The sequence below is a fragment of the Centroberyx affinis genome, unplaced genomic scaffold (genome assembly GCF_046629955.1).
Source record: "Centroberyx affinis isolate AG114_WGS23_722 - 3 ecotype Tasmania unplaced genomic scaffold, CSIRO-AGI_Caff_v1 ptg001088l_1, whole genome shotgun sequence".
NCBI lineage: Eukaryota > Metazoa > Chordata > Actinopteri > Beryciformes > Berycidae > Centroberyx > Centroberyx affinis.
The window spans coordinates 35,748-56,555 of NW_027279633.1; the positions used below are offsets into that span (position 1 = coordinate 35,748).

At 45.3% G+C, this 20,808-nt stretch overlaps 1 protein-coding gene across 2 annotated transcripts; it reads left to right on the top strand.

Moving 5' to 3' along the window:
• Positions 1–298: 298 nt before the first annotated feature.
• Positions 299–20,047, top strand: kat6b (K(lysine) acetyltransferase 6B). Of its 2 annotated transcripts, none has more exons than XM_071523397.1 (17): positions 299–437; positions 2,564–3,409; positions 7,013–7,121; positions 8,191–8,306; positions 8,534–8,615; positions 9,105–9,234; positions 9,414–10,381; positions 11,530–11,651; positions 11,799–11,911; positions 12,041–12,182; positions 12,312–12,473; positions 12,811–12,904; positions 14,455–14,686; positions 14,954–15,113; positions 15,576–15,860; positions 16,765–17,050; positions 17,192–20,047. In XM_071523397.1, exons 2-17 carry the CDS (start codon positions 2,792–2,794, stop codon positions 20,041–20,043), a joined length of 6,471 nt encoding a protein of 2,156 aa, XP_071379498.1. In that variant the 5' UTR covers positions 299–437; positions 2,564–2,791; the 3' UTR covers positions 20,044–20,047. The 2 variants fall into 2 exon arrangements, with proteins under 2 accessions (XP_071379498.1, XP_071379497.1); XM_071523396.1 differs by lacking the exon at positions 299–437 and adding an exon at positions 1,650–1,760.
• Positions 20,048–20,808: the final 761 nt, after the last annotated feature.

Below are 20,808 nucleotides of genomic sequence, written 5' to 3' on the forward strand. Positions count from 1 at the left end.
TATGACATTAAAATGTGAGGCATGTTACTCCGCGCGACTAATCGGGAAACATGAAGTGCAAAATGTTTGCGCGTGCCATTCCTCACAGCTCATCACTGGACATGTTGATGGAGGGGAAAAAAAGTGAAATTGACAGTATCATTGTAGGAGCGCACTAAAGGGGCGACGGTCCGCTCCACTACACTGAAGTAGGGATGTCTACGGTGGAAGAAGAAGAAGGGGGAGGGTACCACTTTGTCACAGGCTGCTATGTAGATTAACCTTTCAATTAGTTGTTATCAGGTCCTCTCTATGTCTCGGTGCGAGCTTTTCAGCCTTCGTTTAAGAGATCAAATACCACGAAATCGCATGGATATGTCGCTGCATGTTTATCCTTCGACGTTTCAATCATCCCGATAATGAAGAGGAGTATCCGAGGGGGGGAAAAACTTGAAGAGGTAAACTACCAGCAAATATTTACGGTAGCCTGTGCCCTCTTTTTTCTTCCACACTAGTTATATGTTCATCCTTGCATGAAAACTTGGCGTAATTTGTTTTGCCTCCTCGCCCACGGCAGCGCGAGGTAGGTAGGTTCATCTAGCAAAACGATGTAAATTCAAGGAGGCTGTGTATCATTTCCTAATATAATATGGAAAACGAGAATAGAGCGGCTGAGAAATGGGAGCAAAAGAAACTAGCGATACATAATTGAGGAGCAGTGATGAAGGAGCTACTCTCCCGATAGTCGTGTAACTTCTATTTCCCCCAGAACATCTTTTTCTCCAGGGCTCATTATTTTTCTCATCGGAAATATTTGATAGGCTAGTTAATAGTGATAAAGAGGTCATGCCATCATTTTGCCTAGTCTAACACAGGACGTTAATATTGTCGTTGGCAGGCGTTGAGCGTACAGAAAACCTACTTTTTGCTCAACGGAAGGTTTATTTATGGCCGCATTTAACGCCACATAGTTTATATGTTAAATATTACGAAAAGAGGAGCTCTTGTCGGAGCTGGGGAAATAGTGAAAGGGAAGAATATACGAGATGAAGGGGGGGAAAGGCGATAGCTTGCACACATTTTAGCCTGCAGTAGTCTGTTTAACCCCAAGAATATGCTACCTGGAAAAAAAAACGTGCCGCTTTAAATCAATGGTCGAGCCTTTGCAGGTTTTATGCAAACAAATGATGGATTTAACAAACAGCCAATTAAAGTCTAAAATGATCCAAATCACTTTCAAGTGTAACCAACTGTTTCAAGGAGGAATCCAAGTAAAGGTGGGCTGGTGTTAAACGCTTTGCAACTAACGTTACATTTCTAACATATGTAATAAGTATTATGGCAATTATCACATGTCATAGTGTGTACCATAACTTGATAATAACCTGTCACTGCGATAGAACTGTTAGTCCAAATAACGTGAGTGGTAAAGGTAAATGATATCAATTCATTACACGAGGCACCTTAAGAGGCGGGTCAATTGAGTGAAGTGACAGATCATACAGCCAGTGCCGTGCCTTTTAGAGTGAGCTCATACATAAAGATTGACATGTGCTTTATCAAACCAGAAATCGGATCTTGTCTTTACAGCCAATATTGAAGTTGCTAGGGAGGGCACATTAGTGTAGGTAAGGTTTAATGAGACTCCATTGGATTGTAATCAGCGTCATGTCGGATTCATGTAAACTACAACATTGTAACAAAATGGCGACTGTTTAGGTGACATCAGTAATGCTGGCAACATTGTCATTATCTACTCAACTCAGCGGACACAACTCTAGGTTTGTTACACAGTTATTATCGGTTTCTTCGTTCGTTAGGCTGCGTAATGATTTGCAGACGTACTATAAACATCCAACGGCAGCTGTCAGGAAGTGAGCATTGATTATATGCAACTGTCATTAAAGCTCGCGCTGATCACTTTGTCGTTGCAGATGTCGAGCTGTCAAAGTCGCGTGCGGACAACTAACGGTTAAACTTTACAGTTTATCTCTTGTATATTTTTAATCAATTTCTCCACATTAGGCTATACTATAAACGATTATACGGAGACATTGGAATTTTCATCCACTAGAAGAAATGTTAACTTGCAAAATTTTTCTGTCGAAAAATATATATGAAACCGAAAATATATATATATATTTTCTATATTCGTCTATCGAGGAGACTGTCTACAGTTTTCTAAAGCTCAGTAGAAGTTGCTGCCTACCTGTTATAGTTAGTAGCCTAACTTGGTTCTTTAACAAAACTGTCTAGTATTTGAAATAGATATCATCTGGTTTGGTCTGTGGATTATGGTGTCAGGCTATGGATTAAGTCACTCTAATTTCCTTAGCAGCCAACTCAGCCCCTTGCATCTGTTTTTATCCATCTGTTTCTCATGTTTTATCACGTTTTAAAAGTTCTAGATTCCTCTATTGTATTTCCCATGTACTGTAGGCTAGAAACGGTAGGCCTAACCCAGGATCACAGGAAAGTTTGTGAATTACCCACATGTTAAGTAAATTAAGACAAATTACCATATAGTGACCAAGAGATGCTGGTGTGTTCTACGTATTTGACCAATTTGTGTTTTTTCCTTCAGATTTGAACTGGAACTTCAGTAAATAATGCTCCAGGTCAATTAGTAACTACCATTGTGGAATTTACTAGTGCCATTTTTTCATCAAGTTCCAGGATTGAGAAAAATATCTGGATGCTGCAGCGGAACATAACTTTTTGATCCTATCAAAGATGTGGATGTACCAAATGTTTAGCAGCAGAAAGGGGGAATCTGTATGGATCACTTTTTCGTGAATCTAATTATTCAACCATGGTAAAACTTGCAAACCCTCTGTACACGGAGTGGATTCTTGAAGCAATACAGAAGATCAAAAGGCAAAAGCAGAGGCCCTCGGAGGAGAGAATTTGTCATGCAGTGGCAACATCACATGGACTGGACAAGAGGACTGTTCTTGAGCAGTTGGAATTAAGTGTTCATGATGGCTCTATTCTCAAGGTTACAAATAAGGGGAGTGCCTCGTACAAGGACCCAGGAAACCCTGGGAGAGTTGGATCGCTCCCACCTGCAAACGTCTCTGTGCCATCAAAGGGATCTATATGGAATTCAAGTGATCTGCGCCATATTGATTGGAATAAAATTCTTAAGAGGGCCATTGAGGGCCTGGACGATACCCATGGCTCCTCACTGAAGAACATTGAGAGGTACCTGAGGAACCAGGACGACCTATCAAACATTGTTGATAACCCCGCTTTCCGGCAGAGGTTACGGCTGGCGGCCAAGCGGTGCGTTAACAACGGCAGGTTGCTAAAGAACGGCCCGCGGTATAAGCTCAACCATGGAAGTATGGAGGGAAGGGGCGCCAGGTGTCCAAGTGCTTCCCCCTTGGTCCTGTCAACAGTGACACTTCTCCCCCATGAGAGAGACCAGGTACACTCACCATGGCCTCTGCACTGTCACTCCATGACCACATGCTGATCTCCACTTCTTCTTAGCTTTCCCTGTGTCTTATGCTGGTCTCAATAATCAGTCTGAATAATCAGAAAGTCATGCTGACAGTGTGTGGCAGTCTGATGTAGGCTTCCCACAAGTTATGTAACTCTAGCCTAATGACCTTTAAGGATGTGACTGTTGGCTGTCTTGTGAGTTGCATGGTGTTAATGAGCAAAATTGGGATATTTTATTGGTTAACTTAAACATAAGCATTTATGAGGGCAAGTGGGGGAAGCCAGTCCCTGCCAGCCGGCCTGTAACATGCGAGGTAGGACCGAAGTTTCTGAGACTACACACAGCCATTATGACCTTTGTGTTTACCAAGATGCCTGAGAGAGGAAATAAAAGCTAGCATATAAACAAACTTTCAGGCTGCATGGTTTCCGCTGACACTGGCACCTAAGGGGTGCTTTTCAGCTTGCAGAGATTGAGTCTGTGTCACTGGCACTCAGCAGTAACACACACTGCAGATGAATGTCTCTAAAATTACAGCAGTTTTGTACTTGCTTGACAATTTGAAGACACTATCAAGTGCAGGAGGGTGTTGTATGGAAAATTGTTTTCTCTGTACGGTCCTAAAATGCAGGGCAGGGTCCCAGATAGTTTGTTGTGAATCTGTCTTTTGCAGATCATATCTCGATGCTTATGAAGATAAAGTGTGGTCTAATAGTGTGTGTTAAAGTCATGCATCTCAAATGGTGAACAGCGTCGGGCTACAGAGACATCACCCTGCTCCCCACCAGTTTCACAGTGAATAATCAGGAAATGACACCTTGATACTGCAGCCACAACTGTGACTGTGTCTGCGGTCAGGCCAAAAGTGAAACTGAGAACTGTTTAGAGACACAGTGTCCTGCAATGGTTCTCATAGCTGAAGTAGGCCCACTGTTTTCCATTTGGAACATTTCAACCTATTGCTCCCGGCTCGATGACATCACCTAGCCTAGTTCAGGTTTACCATTCACTTCAAAGGATGAGACGTCTCTCTGCCTGCACAGTTCTTGAAGCACAGCTAGCGTGTCTGTGTTGAGAATAAGAGATACTTGGAGGAAAAAAAGAGCAGTCTTGGTTTAGAGTTTATTAGATTCTGAAGAGACTCTGGCAGGAACAAAGGCAAGGAATGAGACTTTTTTTTCCTGCTGTGTTATGCAACCACTTGAGCTCTCTCTCTCTCTCTCTCTCTCTCTCTCTCTCTCTCCACCAGCAGTGTTCTAATAGGACCCCACCCCCTCACTCAGGACAGCCTGCTCTTTTGAAGCAGCATAATTTCCTGTAATGTACTTAATTTGGAATCCCCAAGTAAATCAGTAACATCTCCTCAGCCCCTGTTTGTTTCTGTATTTTCACATTTTTATGTTTTTTATTTAATCAATGAGCACTTTGAGCTATGCTTTCGGTTTAATCACCAGGCTGGAACATATTCCTAATGGAAATAAATTCTCCAGTGGCCTCTGGATTAGACTTCATAGTATAGTCAGTGGAGACCTATATTATAAAACTTGCCTATCAACCGTAGGCATTATACATGCAATATGCACACACAACACATGCTAGCAGGGATTATCAAGTTCAAACTCTATTTTCTCTCCTGTATTTCTAATTCTCTTCACACTGTAGAACTTGTGTATTTATGACATCTGTTAACCCTAATTCACCCTGATTGGTGGACCATTTCAACTTGTCTCTGCAGGGAACATAATATTAAACATGACTCACATGCAACTTCTTACCAAAGAGTCATACAGCGTGACTCTTCAGTAATGACAACAGTAAGGCCTTGTTTTTAACTGCAACTTCAGCAGAGCATTACTAGATTCTTTGGATTCATTTTAACAACTTGGCTTCTTATGTTAAATTGTCTTTTTGAGTATAGTAGAGATAAAGCACAATGGCTTGTGATCAAGAACAAAAGCTAATATTTGGCATGTCGTCTGCGTTTAGACAGAAAGCTCTGTAGAGAATGTGATTTGGACTTTGATGAGCCCTGTTTTTCACACTTTCTCCAGTCAGTTTAAGAAAACATAGGGTTTATGTGCATTTGGAATATGAACAGTATCTACAGTTAGGCCTGTTCAGCGAGATTGTTTCCAGTTGTAGACCTGACTAACATATCTAATCAGATGTGTTACTCCTACTTGAGACACGTATGAAAATCACTGATAACCTTTGAGCCGCTATGTTGTCTCCTACAGGTTCAGCCATCCCACACAGTAGCATTTACGTGTTTTTTTTATGTTGGGGAAAGTTTATATTCATGGCTCTGTGAGCAGCAATCAGCTCCTAATGCCAGTGCCTGCTTTCAAATATTGACCTGGCAGGTTGGAAAATAGAGTAATCATTGATGTGGCAGTAAACTGCTTTCCCTCACCGTATCAATCAATTGATACAACAGCCAGGAACAATGACCAAATTCCCACTGTACCCTTGCTGTATTTCCCCTCCCCGAGTTTCATTTGGATGGTATGACAGGTTGAAAGGATGGTCTTGTCGTGTGCCTGTTGGAGGGGGAAAAAAGATCTCCCTGATTGCCTGTGCAGGTCAGGAGGAGGTCGGGACCGATAGAGATTTGGAGGTCAAACATTTGTTTGAGGTCAGGATGTTGATCTGCCTCATAGAAACTAGGAACTAATTATGGGCATCCCCGGAGTGCCCTTCGAAGCCCCAGTCAATTGATGAGGCCTTAGTGTGTAAACTGATGATGAGGTGGGTTATTTATGGTCACACCCTGTGAGTGTTATTTTCCGTTAAGAACCTCCTCTCAGTCAAAGAGGCAGCAGTTTGTTTGATGCTCCTCAAGGGGCTCCTGTATGTAATATTGTGTTTAAAGGTGTGTCATATGAAAGCCATTTGGTTCAGTCTAAATTTAGTCTCATGATGATTTCAGCCAATGATTGGTTTGGCTTTGACCGGCTAGTATATGAAGAGTTGACACTAAGTCTTGCCCACTTTTCTGAAGTCTGCCTTTCTTAGGTCTAAGTGATCAATGGGGAAATCCTCTTAAACCTTGAGCTCATATTTTTCTACTTCTGAACTTAACTCTAAGCCCTTAAATGAGTGTTTGTTCTGAGACGTGCAGCATCTACAATGGATCGTTGCAGCAACAATGAGAGCATGTTTTATTATTGAGGTAATTTGATTACATGCTGGTTAATCCTTTCAGACTGTAGTGCAAGCTTTAAGAATTGGATTAAGCCCTTAAACTATGATTACTAAGATCACTTACCCATTCAGATGTGATGGATAAAGGAGGAGGACCTCGAATGCACCATCCCTCTTTGGATGAGACGTGTTAATGAGTCAGTTCTGGTCTGTGAGAACTCAAATCAGGGATGATCGTTTTATTCTTTGAGCTTCTAGGTTATCTTTTCGCCGCTTTCATTACAGCCACACAAAGGTTTTGTCTTCTGCCTCGATACCTTAACCAGCCGCATCTACATTGATCTCAAATCCACTTACTGACAAGAGAAAATGGTCCAAACAGACCGTCTTTGCATATTTCTATTTTTTAAACAGTTTCTCTCTGTTTGTTTTCCCACCCAGCTCCGGGTTGACCCTATCCCAATATGCAGTTTCTGTCTGGGAACGAAAGAGTCAAATCGGGACAAGCAGCCAGAGGAGCTGCTGTCCTGTGCAGACTGTGGGAGCAGTGGTAAGTTGCCTTGTGCATCACTTCACCTAACACAATGACAGGGAAGTTCTCCTAAGCCCAGCCCTCTACATAACAATATACTGAAAAATTGTGAGTATGTTAGCAAGGCTCAGGCAGTGAGGCCCTTTGCTGCAACAAGGTCATTCTGCAAAGTGTGAATGTATGGTTAAATACAGTGAGGCATGATACCTTTAGACTGGTAGCAGCAACTCTCAACATTGCTGGGGCAGATGCCAAATTCTTGCTCTATGTTTTGCACTGGGGTTGAATTCTTTCCCTTGAAGGGATTTGTTGGAAGAACAATGTTGAAATTGAGTAGCTGAGGGGATCCAAATTGCTTGCAACCCATAATGGGCTAAAGAAGGGCAGATGCTCCATAAGTGGCCATTAGAATTTGAAATCACCCAAGTCATTTTCGCTCAATTCAGATTGCACTAGCTTCTTATGGAGCACACTAGCCAGAGCGGATCAAAGATCAACCATTTTCCGCTGCAGATTGGTGGCATTTCCTTTACTGTTCTTTTGTTCCAGACAAAATTGCTAACCCTCCATAAAATTACCTCTCCTAAGGAGTCATTTGTGTTTGAACAATTATTTTAAATGCCGTAAGGAATTGTTCTCCCGGTGACATTTTTATAGCTCAAATTTGACTAAGTAGCGTTGAGGTGGTTTTCATTAACCGCTCATAGTGTACACAAATTGTGCTCTCACTGTAAAACAGCTGTTTTACAACCATGAGAGGGAGCCGGGTGAGGGAGAAGGCAAGCTTTTACATGACTTTCATGGATCGGCTTCCATTAGAATGAGTGCTGCTACTGTTTCTGCCTCATTAAGATCAAATTATCTGTAATTAGCGGCTCAGATGTTTGATCATACTGTTTTTAGACACAGCTTGTGTAAAAAAAAGAGTTCCGGACATACAGGCCCACCATTGTTGATGATGCAATATGTTAATATTTAACCTCCTTGTGTGAATAATGGGAAGGCCATGTCTCCAGCTCTGTAGCACTGACAGTCAAAGATGGTATAAATGTGTAACGCTAATATGCCTTTTTAATTACTTCTGAAGGGCATCCATCATGTCTGAAGTTTTCCCCTGAGTTAACCTCAAATGTGAAGAGATTACGGTGGCAATGTATCGAATGCAAAACCTGCAGTTCCTGTCGAATACAGGGGAAAAATGCTGTAAGTACTTTATTGCACAGTTCTTAAAACATAGCATTTTCACTGTTGTAGGCTTGGAGGTAGATCCCCTTTTGTGTCTCCCCAAGGATTTGTTGGTTTTCCCTCAGATTTGTAAAGCCTCTCTTGTGCACAATTGGGCTTATTTTTCCAAAAGACCTTCAATGACAGAGGGTGTTACATGTATGCAACAGGGACATCCCTAACACATGCCTCCTGTTCCCTTTCAGGATGAGATGCTGTTCTGCGATTCATGTGATCGGGGCTTTCACATGGAATGCTGTGACCCACCGCTTTCAAGAATGCCAAAAGGTAAGGTGTTTACACTGTCTGGCTTCTAGGTTTCCCTCTCTCCTGTCAATTCAAAGCCTTTTCTTTATAGAAGGCCTTTTGGGGCTGTCACTCAGCACAGTGAGGCAGCAATGGCTTATTAGGAGCTTTGCATGCATATCAAATTATTCTAGCATCCCTGGGGAGATTTGCTATCTCTGGATTACAGTACCGGCCCTACAGCTAGGCTTGTAATGATTGTGCACGTAGTAGGACATTTGGCAGGCAATTCATACAAGTCACATAGCTTTGCTTGAAACAAGCTGACACGAAGTCTATTTCAGTGGACAGTGAATTGACCCAATGTTTTTCTTATGGATTTTCCTTTTGTGCTGAGTAATTGATTGTCATTGTGAGCGGGAGGGATTCTCGCCAGCGCGCGGTATAAAAGGAAATGTTTCAAATGAATGTATGTCCTCTGAATTGATGAACCCACCTAAGCGATGCTCTCTGTATTTGGACACCCTCCAGGAACCTGGGTCTGCCAAGTCTGCAGGCCAAAGGAGAATGGGAAGAAATTGCTGCACAAGAAAGCCGATCAGATCAAACGTCGATATGCAAAGCCTATTGGAAGGCCCAGAAATAAGCTCAAACAAAGAATGTAAGTTTGCCATGACCTGAATATTGCAGTTTCTTTTTGCTAAAGAACAATTAATATGGTATGAACCCACCTCGTAGTTTTCCAGTGCATTGCACACCAGCTATTTCACCTTTTCTTATGTTTACATTTTATCTCTTCTCCTTTTTGTGAATTTTAATTTGGTTTGCTTCCCCTCGCAGGTCTGTAACCAGTGGTGACGGCTCCATGGTAGCACTTGGAGGAAGGGGGTCACCTGGTAGGGGTCAAAAGATTACCGTCTGTTCCACACCTTCATCTGGTCATGCTGCATCTGTGAAGGACGCCAGAGACAGATTGGCTGTTGCAGACCCCTGTTGGGCGGGCGACGCCACCCAATTCACCACCTCCACCCCCACCACCACTCCCCCCCTCACGCCCACCTCCACCCCAGCTACACTCACCGTTAACAAGAAAACCAAAGGGCTTATCGATGGGCTTTCCAAATTCTTTACCCCCTCCCCCGTCGGCCGTAGGTCGCGAGCTGTAACCTTAGAGTCGCCCGCCAAACAGTCTTGTTCTAGGGACAAGGGTCCACAGAAACTGCCCAAGCCACCGCAGTCGATCGCCTTCGTGGCCGACGGCGCTCAAAAGCTAACTCCCTCCCCCTCTGCACTTCCACCCCCTCCCACGTTGCCAGGACTTAGCCCCCCCTCGCAGGTGTCCAACAGCTCAACCTCTGCTAACTCCCCCCAGAGCTCTTCCAGCCAGTCTAGTGTTCCCTCCCTGAGTAGTCTCTGCAATAGCAACCAACTTAAGGGACTCTTTGATGGACTCTCGCACATATATGCCACTCAGGGACAGTCGCGGAAAAAGGGACTACCTTGCTACGCACCGCCTAAGCGCATGCACCGTAAGCAGGATTTGTCCTGTACGTCCAAAACGGGCCCCCAGCGCCTGGGAAAGAAAGAGTTTAACAAAAATAGGTTACTGTCTCACTCCACATCTGCTGGGCCGGGCCGACCCAGAGGACACCCGTTTAAGATGGTCAGTCATTTCAAACGTAACCCCTTTCTTAAAAAGCACAGGACGCTAGGCAGGCTGAGATATAAAGTGAGCCCTCAGAAGGGAGCCCCCTCACCAGGAAAGGGAGACTTGACAGACGGAAGAATTAAGCCTGAGCACAATCATGGTAAGCAAGGCTCTAACCTCCAACCAAGACCTGCGTCTCCACAATTTTAATCTTTTTTTATTTTTTTATTTTTTTTTAACTCAAAGCTTGACACTCGCAGTTATTATTTTTTCCAGACTTGAGCTAATCTTTTCTTTGAGAGAGAAGCTCATTTTGGCACCCTCAACATTTTAACAGTTCTCTACTAATCTTATGCCACCTAATTTGAATTCATTTAGTTTCTTAACCCAGTTTCGTTGCGTTTGACTTGGCTGCGGAATCTACGTGGCTTCCATCCTCTTGCCCGTCGGCTTTTGTCATAGTGCATGGCCCACTAACTCCCTCATGTTGCTCCTTGCTCTGTCCTTGACCCTCTGCAGTAGTCCGCACATTGTGATCGCTGCCTAGTAGTGACTGTAGTCGCATCAGCACTCTTCCTCCCATTCCACCCTCTCTCACAATCACTGTCACCACTCAACTTCACCTCCAATGGTCATTAGACACATACAACCCAGTGATTCACCCACCCAGGTTGACTCAGAGCTGACACGATGATTACAGCCACAAGGGCAATAACCCTTACATTTGACTGTCTTCAGGAGATAGTCGCAGTTTGAAAAACAAACAAGCAAGAAAAAACAAATGGATATATGTTTCAAGGGGTTCTAAACAATACAGTGCATAAGCACATCTGACAGTGTAACTCAAGTAGCTAATTTCCATAAATATGTTAATGACACATCACTTCCACTTGTAATGGATTTTTGTTTTGGTGGTTAACTCATGGTGTTGATGTATTTCATGAAATTACTGCTTGCTTTCCAACATCAGTTGCTTTTCATGTCTACACTAGCTCCCTTCACTGCATCTGCTTTTTAATTCATGGGAAACTGTCTTGGTGGATGACTAAGCACATGAAAGCAGTTACGCAATTAGAGTGATTTAGTTTCACTTCATTACATTAGGGATTTTCATATAAACATGCAAAGATGATACATTATGAAATTCCTCAGAGACATGGCCTCGAACAGGCTCAGCAACAATACTCACAGTATAAGCACATTTGCATAGAATGCATTTATGAGATTATTCAGCCACAGCTACTTCAAACAGGCCAGTGTTGATGCACTATCTGGTGTGTTGATGTTGTGTTATTGTGCCTGCAACAGGCCACAAGGGTGAGCTGCGTGTGAAGCAGGAGGCCCAAGCTGGCTTTGTGGCCATGTCCAGAGACCACGTCACAGAGGAGGATGTGGAGATGTTCACACGCGTCCAGGAACTCTCTGCGCAGGTGAGAAAACTGGCAAAAGGCCTCCGTACTTCCTCGCACGTCTAAACGCTGTGATCGAACACCTTTGAACACCATCTGGAAATTTAGCAGTCAGTCTGTCAGGGGGCACTACATTGATCCGTTTGCTTTTGTCGGATCTCTTTTCAGAGAACTGGATCTTTGATTAACACCGACTCAACACGATACCCCGCCATCATTGAGTTCGGGAAGTATGAGATTCAAACCTGGTACTCGTCACCTTACCCGCCTGAATATTCAAGGTAGAGCTAATCGCTAAGTTTCAAACAAATAATGCAAATTTCTTTGTTAGTGAAGCTGGAATCTACTTGTTCTTTGTAAAACCTGTTATACTGTGTACAAACTGCAGGTCTCCCTTTTGTCTCCATCAGATTGCAAAAGCTTTATCTGTGCGAGTTCTGTCTGAAGTACATGAGAAGCAAAAACATCCTCCAGAGACACACAAAGAAGTGTGGCTGGTTCCACCCACCAGCCAATGAGATCTACAGAAAGGATGACCTTTCTGTGTTTGAGGTCAGCTGCCCTTTACAGCAATAAAGCAATAACTGTATGCTGCATGAGATTCCACTGAATGGATTCTGGGAGGGGAAAAAATATAACTGTTTGAACAATGTCCTCTTGCTCTTTTTATTCCGCGTTTAGGTTGATGGAAATGTCAGCAAACTATTCTGCCAAAACCTCTGCCTGTTAGCCAAGCTTTTCCTGGATCACAAGACCTTGTATTATGATGTGGAGCCTTTCCTCTTCTACATACTTACAAAGAATGATGAGAAAGGCTGTCATCTTGTGGGCTATTTCTCCAAGGTAAGAATTATAGAGTGATTATATGGGAAATGAAGAAATACCGCACATAATTTCTGAATGGTGATACTGATACAGAGAGGCCTTGCTGTAATTTGTCAGTTTTTGTAATGTGGATTTAATGTATTCACAACGGATTGATATTTTTTAATGAAAGCTTATCACTCTGTGTGTGTATTTGTGTGTGTGGGTGTGTGCGCATATCTGTGTGTGTGTGTGTGTGTGTGTGTGTGTGTGTGTGTGTGCGTGCGCGCGCTCTAGACAAGGACAATGGCAGGTGCAGTAAATTGCCAGCTTCAGCAGAGCTCTGACATACTTGATCTGTTTCTCCTTCCCTCAGGAAAAGCTTTGCCAGCAGAAGTACAATGTCTCCTGCATAATGATCATGCCTCAGTACCAAAGGCAAGGATTTGGAAGGTTCCTTATTGATTTCAGTAAGTTCCTTAATGCGTTTTAGCCCACCAAACTGTGTTTTTTTTCTCTGTCTTTACAAACATTTTCAGATTAAGGGGTGAATTTGTGGCTTGTGGCAAGGTACTGTTATTTGGTTAAGGCTTTGAAGTGGCCAAATCAAGAGCATTCATGTTCAGTACTTAAGCAATCACATATGATTAGGAGTGAGAAAGCGTTAGATTCTTTCTGCATACATTATTATTTGATGGCCATAAGTATTGGCCTAAGCATTGCCTCAAGAGGTCTTTTGTTGAAAGTACCCCCCGTTCCCCCCCCCTTTGAATTCTGATGAGGTATTGAGGCTGATTTGGTTTTTATGTTTTAGTCCGGCAAAATGCAACACATGTAATATTTAAGGCCTTGCGGTCCACTTATGAAAACAAGTGCTGCCTTGAGTGGGTTTCTGTGTTTAGGCAGCGGATTTGGCCAGTTTTGTCATCATAGCACTTTTATTAGTTCAAGGGTTTTCTCTTTGCCGAGGTTGTGCGAGTGTGAGGAAGAGAGAGAAAAGGGGAGAGCGAGGGGAGGGTGAGCGGTAATGGAGCATTTGATTTCCTGTTCACTTTGGGAGCCATTGAGACACAGAGATGCGAGAGGATCTGTGATATTGAGAGTGTGCTGATAACAAAGACAGGGATTAAGGGAGATTGAACACAGCTGAGTTCTGAGCTCTTTGAAGGCTTTATTGGAAAATGTAGCTTTGGAGCTGGAAGTTGTTTAGATTAAGATTTTCTGTTATATTGGATTGTATTAGAGGAACACTTTGTCTCAGGTAGCTCTGAGAGGAGAGCATTAGTGGTTGCCAGTGTGAAAAATGTTCCCTTTCAAATCATAATTCAAAGGATTCAGAGTAGCTATTTTGTTTTGGTTTATTAATGGTAATATACTTGTAAAATGACATGGAATGAAATATGACTTTTTGTAATTAGTTTATTTGAATATTCATTGCTCTGTGTTTGTTATCACTGGCTCCTCTTCTCAGCTTTGGTAATGAATGTTGTCACGATTACTGGAATATTATGTGTTCACTGTTTGGTGATTAGATTTGCTTGTTTGGTTCTCGGTAGTGGGTGCACATTAAAAGGCATTAATTAATTTCATGCTGCTCATAATGGATGACCCTTGACATGGCCGCTATAAAACTAATTACACACAGATACCTTTTAGTATTAGTTTTTTTTCTTGTTCATTATCTCTCTTAAGTACAGCCTCTTGTGAGAAATGACATCCAGCTGCTTCTCTGTTTTGCTCTGTAGATTTGTTTCCTCTTTTCTCCCCTCTTTCAACCTCTTTTGTTGCCCTTGCCAGCATGTATCATAGCGTCTGACAGAGGTTGAAGGAGAGGAAAACTGATTGCCTCACCTCCCTTTATACTATTTGAAGGTGAAATCCCAACCAGGGTTTCATGTCACATCCTTACATGAATATGTAATTCATAAGGGAGGGGGAAATTGAATTGCAATCTGAAATAACCCAGCAGCCTCTGGCTTGACTAAAGCATTTTGTTTTTGTTTGAATTGTGTCTTTTTAGGTTACCTTCTCACCAGGCAAGAAGGACAAGCCGGCTCCCCGGAGAAGCCGCTGTCAGATCTGGGTCGCTTATCCTACCTGGCATATTGGAAAAGTGTCATACTGGAGTACCTTTATAAGCACCCAGATAAACACATCAGCGTTAAAGGAATAAGCAGGGCCACTGGGATGTGTCCACATGACATCGCCGCTACTCTCCAGCAGCTCGGCATGATTGACAGACAGGATGGCAGGTCAGTTTCCAAGCCGCAGCCTCCTTCAGCCTGTGCTGCCGCTTCTGCATGCTGTCTGACTTATCCAGGCCAGCGGGTATTTTTAACAGCGTATCCATTAATGCCGCTGAATATTGACAGAAGTAAGTCAGGTTAAGCACCCCCAAGGACACGGAGCACCTGCTCTCCCAAAGAGCCTGTCTTTATGCTCGTATTTAACCACTCGTCACCTAGTACTTCTCTCTTTACTGGACGCGTACTCATGGCTGTTTTCTTCCTATCGCCTAGGATCGTGGTGATCAGAAGAGAGCGATTGATCCAGAGGCACATGGAGAGGCTGAGGGCCAACGCGCGTCTGAACGAAGTGGACCCCGACGCCCTCCACTGGACTCCTGCCACGACCCTCAACGCCGTCCTGTCTGAGGAGGAGAGGGAGGCAGAGATGGATGTACGTTCCCTTGTTAAGCAGCAGAAACTGGCGCCCGCTGCTCCATTAGAGACTAGGGATCAGGTTATTTGTGTACAAATGCCTGCGATGCTTTTGTTGGTTGTCTGTTTGATTAGCCGGGGAGTTCAAATAGAGGCCATTAATGGGTAAAGCATGCTCACTGTCAGTAGGCATTTAATGTTGTGCAAAATTGCCCTAAATCAGTTCACTACATAATTGATAGCACTAAATATTCCATGAAATGCAATCTCTCCATGGTTGCTTAACGGAAATGTTTCCCTCCACAATCGGCAAACATCCAATCAAGAGGCTGTTCTTATTATCAGGAGGAACCTGCGGTGATTCATTTGTCATGATGTTAATTCCAATCTCTTGTTTTCCCATTAGCCTCGTTGCTCAGATGTTGGAGCGGCGCGTGCGTCTTTTCCCAGAGATAATGCCTCTTGTCTGTTTAATTACCAGGCTGAGCGGCTGAAGGAGCAGGCCAGTTGCTGGGAGAAGGAGGAGCGAGAGGGCTACATCATGACTCATGGTAGCAGGCATCCCCCCACTAAGGTCCACTGCAAGGTCCCCTACAGGACCTACGAGCGCCGCGCCGCACCCTCCTGGGACAGGGGCCTTCAGGAATTAGAGGACGCCAGCGAGGATGACGAAGCTGATGATGATGATGACGACGATGACGACGACTCTGATGTCTCACCGCCCATCCTGACAAAAGCCCATGCAATGCTTGCAGCGAAGAGAAAGGTGACTGTTTTTGTTTGTTGATGTGAATCATACTCCCTTTTGCATCACCACAAGTCGGCTATTTCCCCAATGGGATTATCTCATTGATTGTCTGGAGTGTTATTCCAGTACGAAGTGGAATTGAATTTATATCATCAGATATTTTCTGTCATTAGGGAGCATGTTGTGTACTCGGGTGAGATTGAAGGGTTTGATAAATATTCATGAATTCAGTGGAGGGTTCACTGCCTTCCCCATGTCATCTGGAGCCTCCCTGTGGGCCTGCAGCTGTAGATAATAGATTGTGTTTTCACTGCTGGTGTCGAGACTGTGCAGGCTAAACCTTGTACCATTGTCAATGGTCATGGTTAATTTACTGCCCTCCTCTGTGCTGCTCACATCTGTTCTGTCTATATGGCACTGCCCCCTTGTGCTGGAGATAATATTACAGCCTGATGTCAGGGAGAGCGTTCAACAATAACAGTATGGAATCCAGGAAAAGAATGGCAGTGGCTGTCAGAGTTTATTTAGTGCATTAGTTACAGTATTGATTTCACATTCTTCTTGTAAATGATTCAGAGAGGAGAACGGTTGTTATCTGTAGTAGGCAGCCAGTGGGAAACGCTGGAGAATGTAGAATATGGACTGTGGTTTTAGTTTACTCTGCCTGTCTCATTTGTGGTTTTCCACACCAGGCCGTCCTCATCTGTGGGAATGCATTGCTCAAACATTTAGGCTCACAGTGTGGTTTTAACATTTTACATTTAGCACAAAAGCCTGAATGGATTTCCTCTATCCTCATAGAGGTCGTCCAACTAGTGCCCTACTTTGCAGTCTTCATTTCTACAAAACAAAATCTAGTTTGATGGGGGTTTTACTCTACGTTCATTGTTTATTGTTTCTTGTTTTGTCTTGTGTGTTTCAGAGAACCATTGTGCTCAAGAAGAGAGGGCGTAAGAGAAAACAAATAAACAGCAGCGTGACAACAGAAACCATCTCCGAGACGACGGAGGTGCTGAATGAGCCTTTCGATAACTCTGAGGATGAGCGCCCCATGCCCCTGCTGGAGCGCACCTGCAGAGTGGGCGAGATGGAGGAGGAAGAGGAGGAGGAGGAGGTCAAGACACCGATTATACCAGTGAAACGCCGGAGAGGTCGCCCGAGGCTGGAGAAAAATGTGCAGAAAGACAATCTGGAACACTGGAAAGAAGGTATTTGCATCTTGACTGATATTTGTATTTTTTTCCGCAAGGCACAGTATGTGTTATTAACAAATTGTTCTATAACTGGCTATGTATTGAATCTCTCTGGTGAAATAGAAGTACTACATTGTGTTTTTTTCCCCACTTTAGGAGCTGATCGGCTCTCCAAGAGACCCAGCAGACCACGTCCAGTGAAACGGAAGAAAGGCTGGCCCAAAGGAGTGAAACGGGGCCCTCCCAAATGGAGGCTAAAGAACGAGCGCAAGATGGGCTTCAAGCTCAACCTTTACACTCCCCCTGAAACTCCCATGGAGGCCGAGCAGCACCACATCCAGACCGAGGAGCCGAAGGGGGAATCGGACCAGGACCCCGTCGGCGCAGAGGAGGGCAGCAAAGCCGGCAGAGAGCTGGCTAGTCCTGATACGACGCTAGAGAGGCTCCCCTCTAGGCCCCAAAGTCCCGTCGACCACGGCTCACATAAGATGAGCTCCCCCGAGGGCTCGCCCATGGCCTCTCCACTGTGCTCTCCTGCCGGCTCTCCTGCCGCCATGTCCCCCAGGCAAGAGGACAGAAGTGCGTCCCCAGAGCCACCTGAGGACGACCCGCAGGAGAGCGAGCACGAGCAGGACTCCCCAGCCAAAGACCTGGAACATAGCACCGAGGGCGCCGTATTACTGGAGAATGACAATGAGGAAGAGGATGAGGAAGAAGAGCATAGGACTCGCGCCGAGGATCAGGACGCAGACGATGAAGACGAAAGTCACATCAAGGCGACGGAGCCTGAGAACAGCAAGGCAGAGCTGGAACCAAGTTCGAAAGAAATGCCCGAATGCACCCCACCTTTTTTAGATCCAAAAGAAGACAATGACTCTGAGTTGAGTCAGCAGGTTTCTACAGTACCGTGTAGTGAAGAGCTACCAGCTACCACTGCAGAAAGCATCCAGGACGCGATGACAGAAACGGCAGTAGCAACAACAACAGCAGCAGTAGCAGTCGCTTCAGTAGCAGCCGTAGACTCTGACAACCCTGTGGATTCTGAGTCAGAGGAGGAGAGTGCTCCCAGTCCTTGTCCTGATCATCCACCTCCTCAGCCACTAGAGAGGCCAGCACTTAGTCCAGTGCTGAGGGAGGACCCCCCAATCTGCCCAGAGATCGACTCTGAGACGGCCCAGGCCGTTCAGTCCCTAACCCAGGAGACTGAGCAGGAAAGTGTGTTCCAGGACTGTGTGGAGAGCCAGGAGGCCTGCAGGAGCCTCCAGACTTACGCCCATGTGGCCCAGAGCCCCCAGCTCACCTCCATGGACGATTGCCCCCAGTCAGACCACAGCAGTCCCCTTTCCTCAGCACACTCCCACCCCAGCCAGTCGGTACGCTCCGTCAACAGCCCTGCCGTCTCCATCCTGGAGAGCGGCTACACCCAGATCAGCCCGGACCACAGTGCTATCTCGGTACCCTCGCTCCACAACATGGAGACTAGTCCCATGATGGACGTGCCGTCGGTGTCGGACCACTCGCAGCAGGTGGTGGACAGCGGCTTCAGCGACCTGGGCAGCATCGAGAGCACCACGGAAAACTACGAGAACCCCAGCAGCTACGATTCCACCATGGGGGGCAGCATCTGTGGGGCGGGCCCCTCCCAGAACAGCTGCTCCTATGGCAGCATCCCCCCCAGTGGCCTGGCCCAGAGCAGCTGCGCCGTGAGCCAGCAAATGGCTGCTGTCAACCCGGGCAGCTGTGGCATGATTCAGCAGAACAGCCTGAGTTCGCCACAGCACTGCAACGTCAAGTCGCCGCAGGGTTGCGTGGTGGTGGAGAGGCCCCCTAGCAACAGCCAGCACAGCCAACACAGTCAACACAGCCAGCGCAGCCAGCATAGTCAACACAGTCAACATAGTCAACACAACCCCCACAGCAGGCATGGCCCACACAATCAGCATAGCCAACACAATCAGCACGGTCCACACAATCAGCTTAGCCAGCACAGTCAACACAATCCCCACAACCAGCATAGTCACCACCACAATCATCACCTCCAGCACAATCAGCTCAGCCAGCACAATCAGCATGCTCAGCATAGCCTTCACAATCAACACAGTCAACACAGCCAGCAGCAGCCTATGGCACAGTGTGCCATGCCCACCAACTTTGCCACGCCCATGCAGCTGGCAGACATTCCCGAATCTGGCAACCCAAACCTTGCCATTTATGAGAGGATGAACCACCAGGGGGAATATGGCAGCGGGCACTACTCCCAGCCCTCTGCCACCTTCAGTCTGGCCAAACTGCAGCAGCTCACCAACACACTGATGGACCACCCTCACTCGCTGCCTTTCAACCACTCGGCCTCACACCCCATCACATCTTATGCAAACAGTCCTTCCCTGTCATCGCAGCACTCTGGCCTGGTGTCCTTGTCCCAGTCCCCGCACAGGGTGCCCAACCCCCAGGTGCAGGCCACCATGACCCCGCCCCCCAACCTCAGCTCCCCGCCCCCCATGATGCTGCAGCGCAACATGGGCATCCCCCCCTCCCAAAGGATCCAGACTCAGATGGCGTCCAAGAGCCACATCTCCATGCGCTCCAAGTCGGCCCCGCTGTCCCACCACCAGCAACAGATGTATGCCCGCCCGCCCCAGACTGTGGCCATGCAGGCGCCCTCCAGGACGCTGGCAGCCATGCCACGCATGAACATGAGCGTAAACATCATGCCGGCACCAGCCTACAATGTCAACTCCATGAACATGCCCTCCCTCAATGCCATGAATGGCTACAGCATGAGCCAGCCCATGATGAACAGTGGCTACCATGGCAACCATGCCTATATGAACCAGTCGCCCCAGTACTCTATGCAGATGGGCATGATGGGAACACAGCCATACCCCCAGCAGCCCATGCAGGCTCCACCACATGGCAACATGGTGTACACTCCAGCTGGTCACCATGGCTACATGAACACAGGCATGTCCAAGCAGTCCCTCAAAGGGCCTTTCATCAGGCGGTAACTCTCAGTCGGACTGGGCTGGTTCTTCTCGTGTGCATTTTACTATTTCAAGATGCACAGATTTGGCCTTTTTTTTGTTGGTGTCTTTTTGTTATCATTGTTTGTTATTACTTAAAAACCAGCAGCACTTGGAAAGAATGCAAAAATTTTCATCAATGAGTAAACTTTAAAGCTATGTATAAGTATTTTTGTTCCTCCAGATGGGAAGCCTTACATCATTACGATGAAAATCTATTTAATTAGTGTTAGTGTCTCTGATGTGTCTTTAGAGCAGGTGGGTTCAGAGCTCGGGGGTAGAGATTTCATCAGTGGTATTGCAGTTGTGTAGCAGCCTCAAATGAAGCCATTTAATGTGCCTGCTACAAGTGGAGTTAGTGGCTATATGAACCTGTTCAGTGTACCTGTCTAACAGTGCTGACAATTAGTTTGTACTATACTCATGCCTTTGTATATTTAAATTATTGTACTTATTTTGTAAAGTGACAACTAGCATGCTTCAGTCTCTGTTAGTGACAGTGCATTGAGTAGTACTGTACAAGTGTTGTGCTTAATAGCAAGCCATTTTAAAGATATCTGGCCTTTATTAGGTTTCCCTCCACAGGGAGAAAGATGAAACTATATTTTGTTAATTCTAATAATGTAAAAAAATGTAAACTTAGTCCTGTTTTCTGTTCTGTTTGAGAGGTTTTATTGCTATGTATGTATAATTCTGAAGTCTTTTGTAACAGATCTCCTTGAGGCAGCTTTCTGTTTTATAAAGCAGACT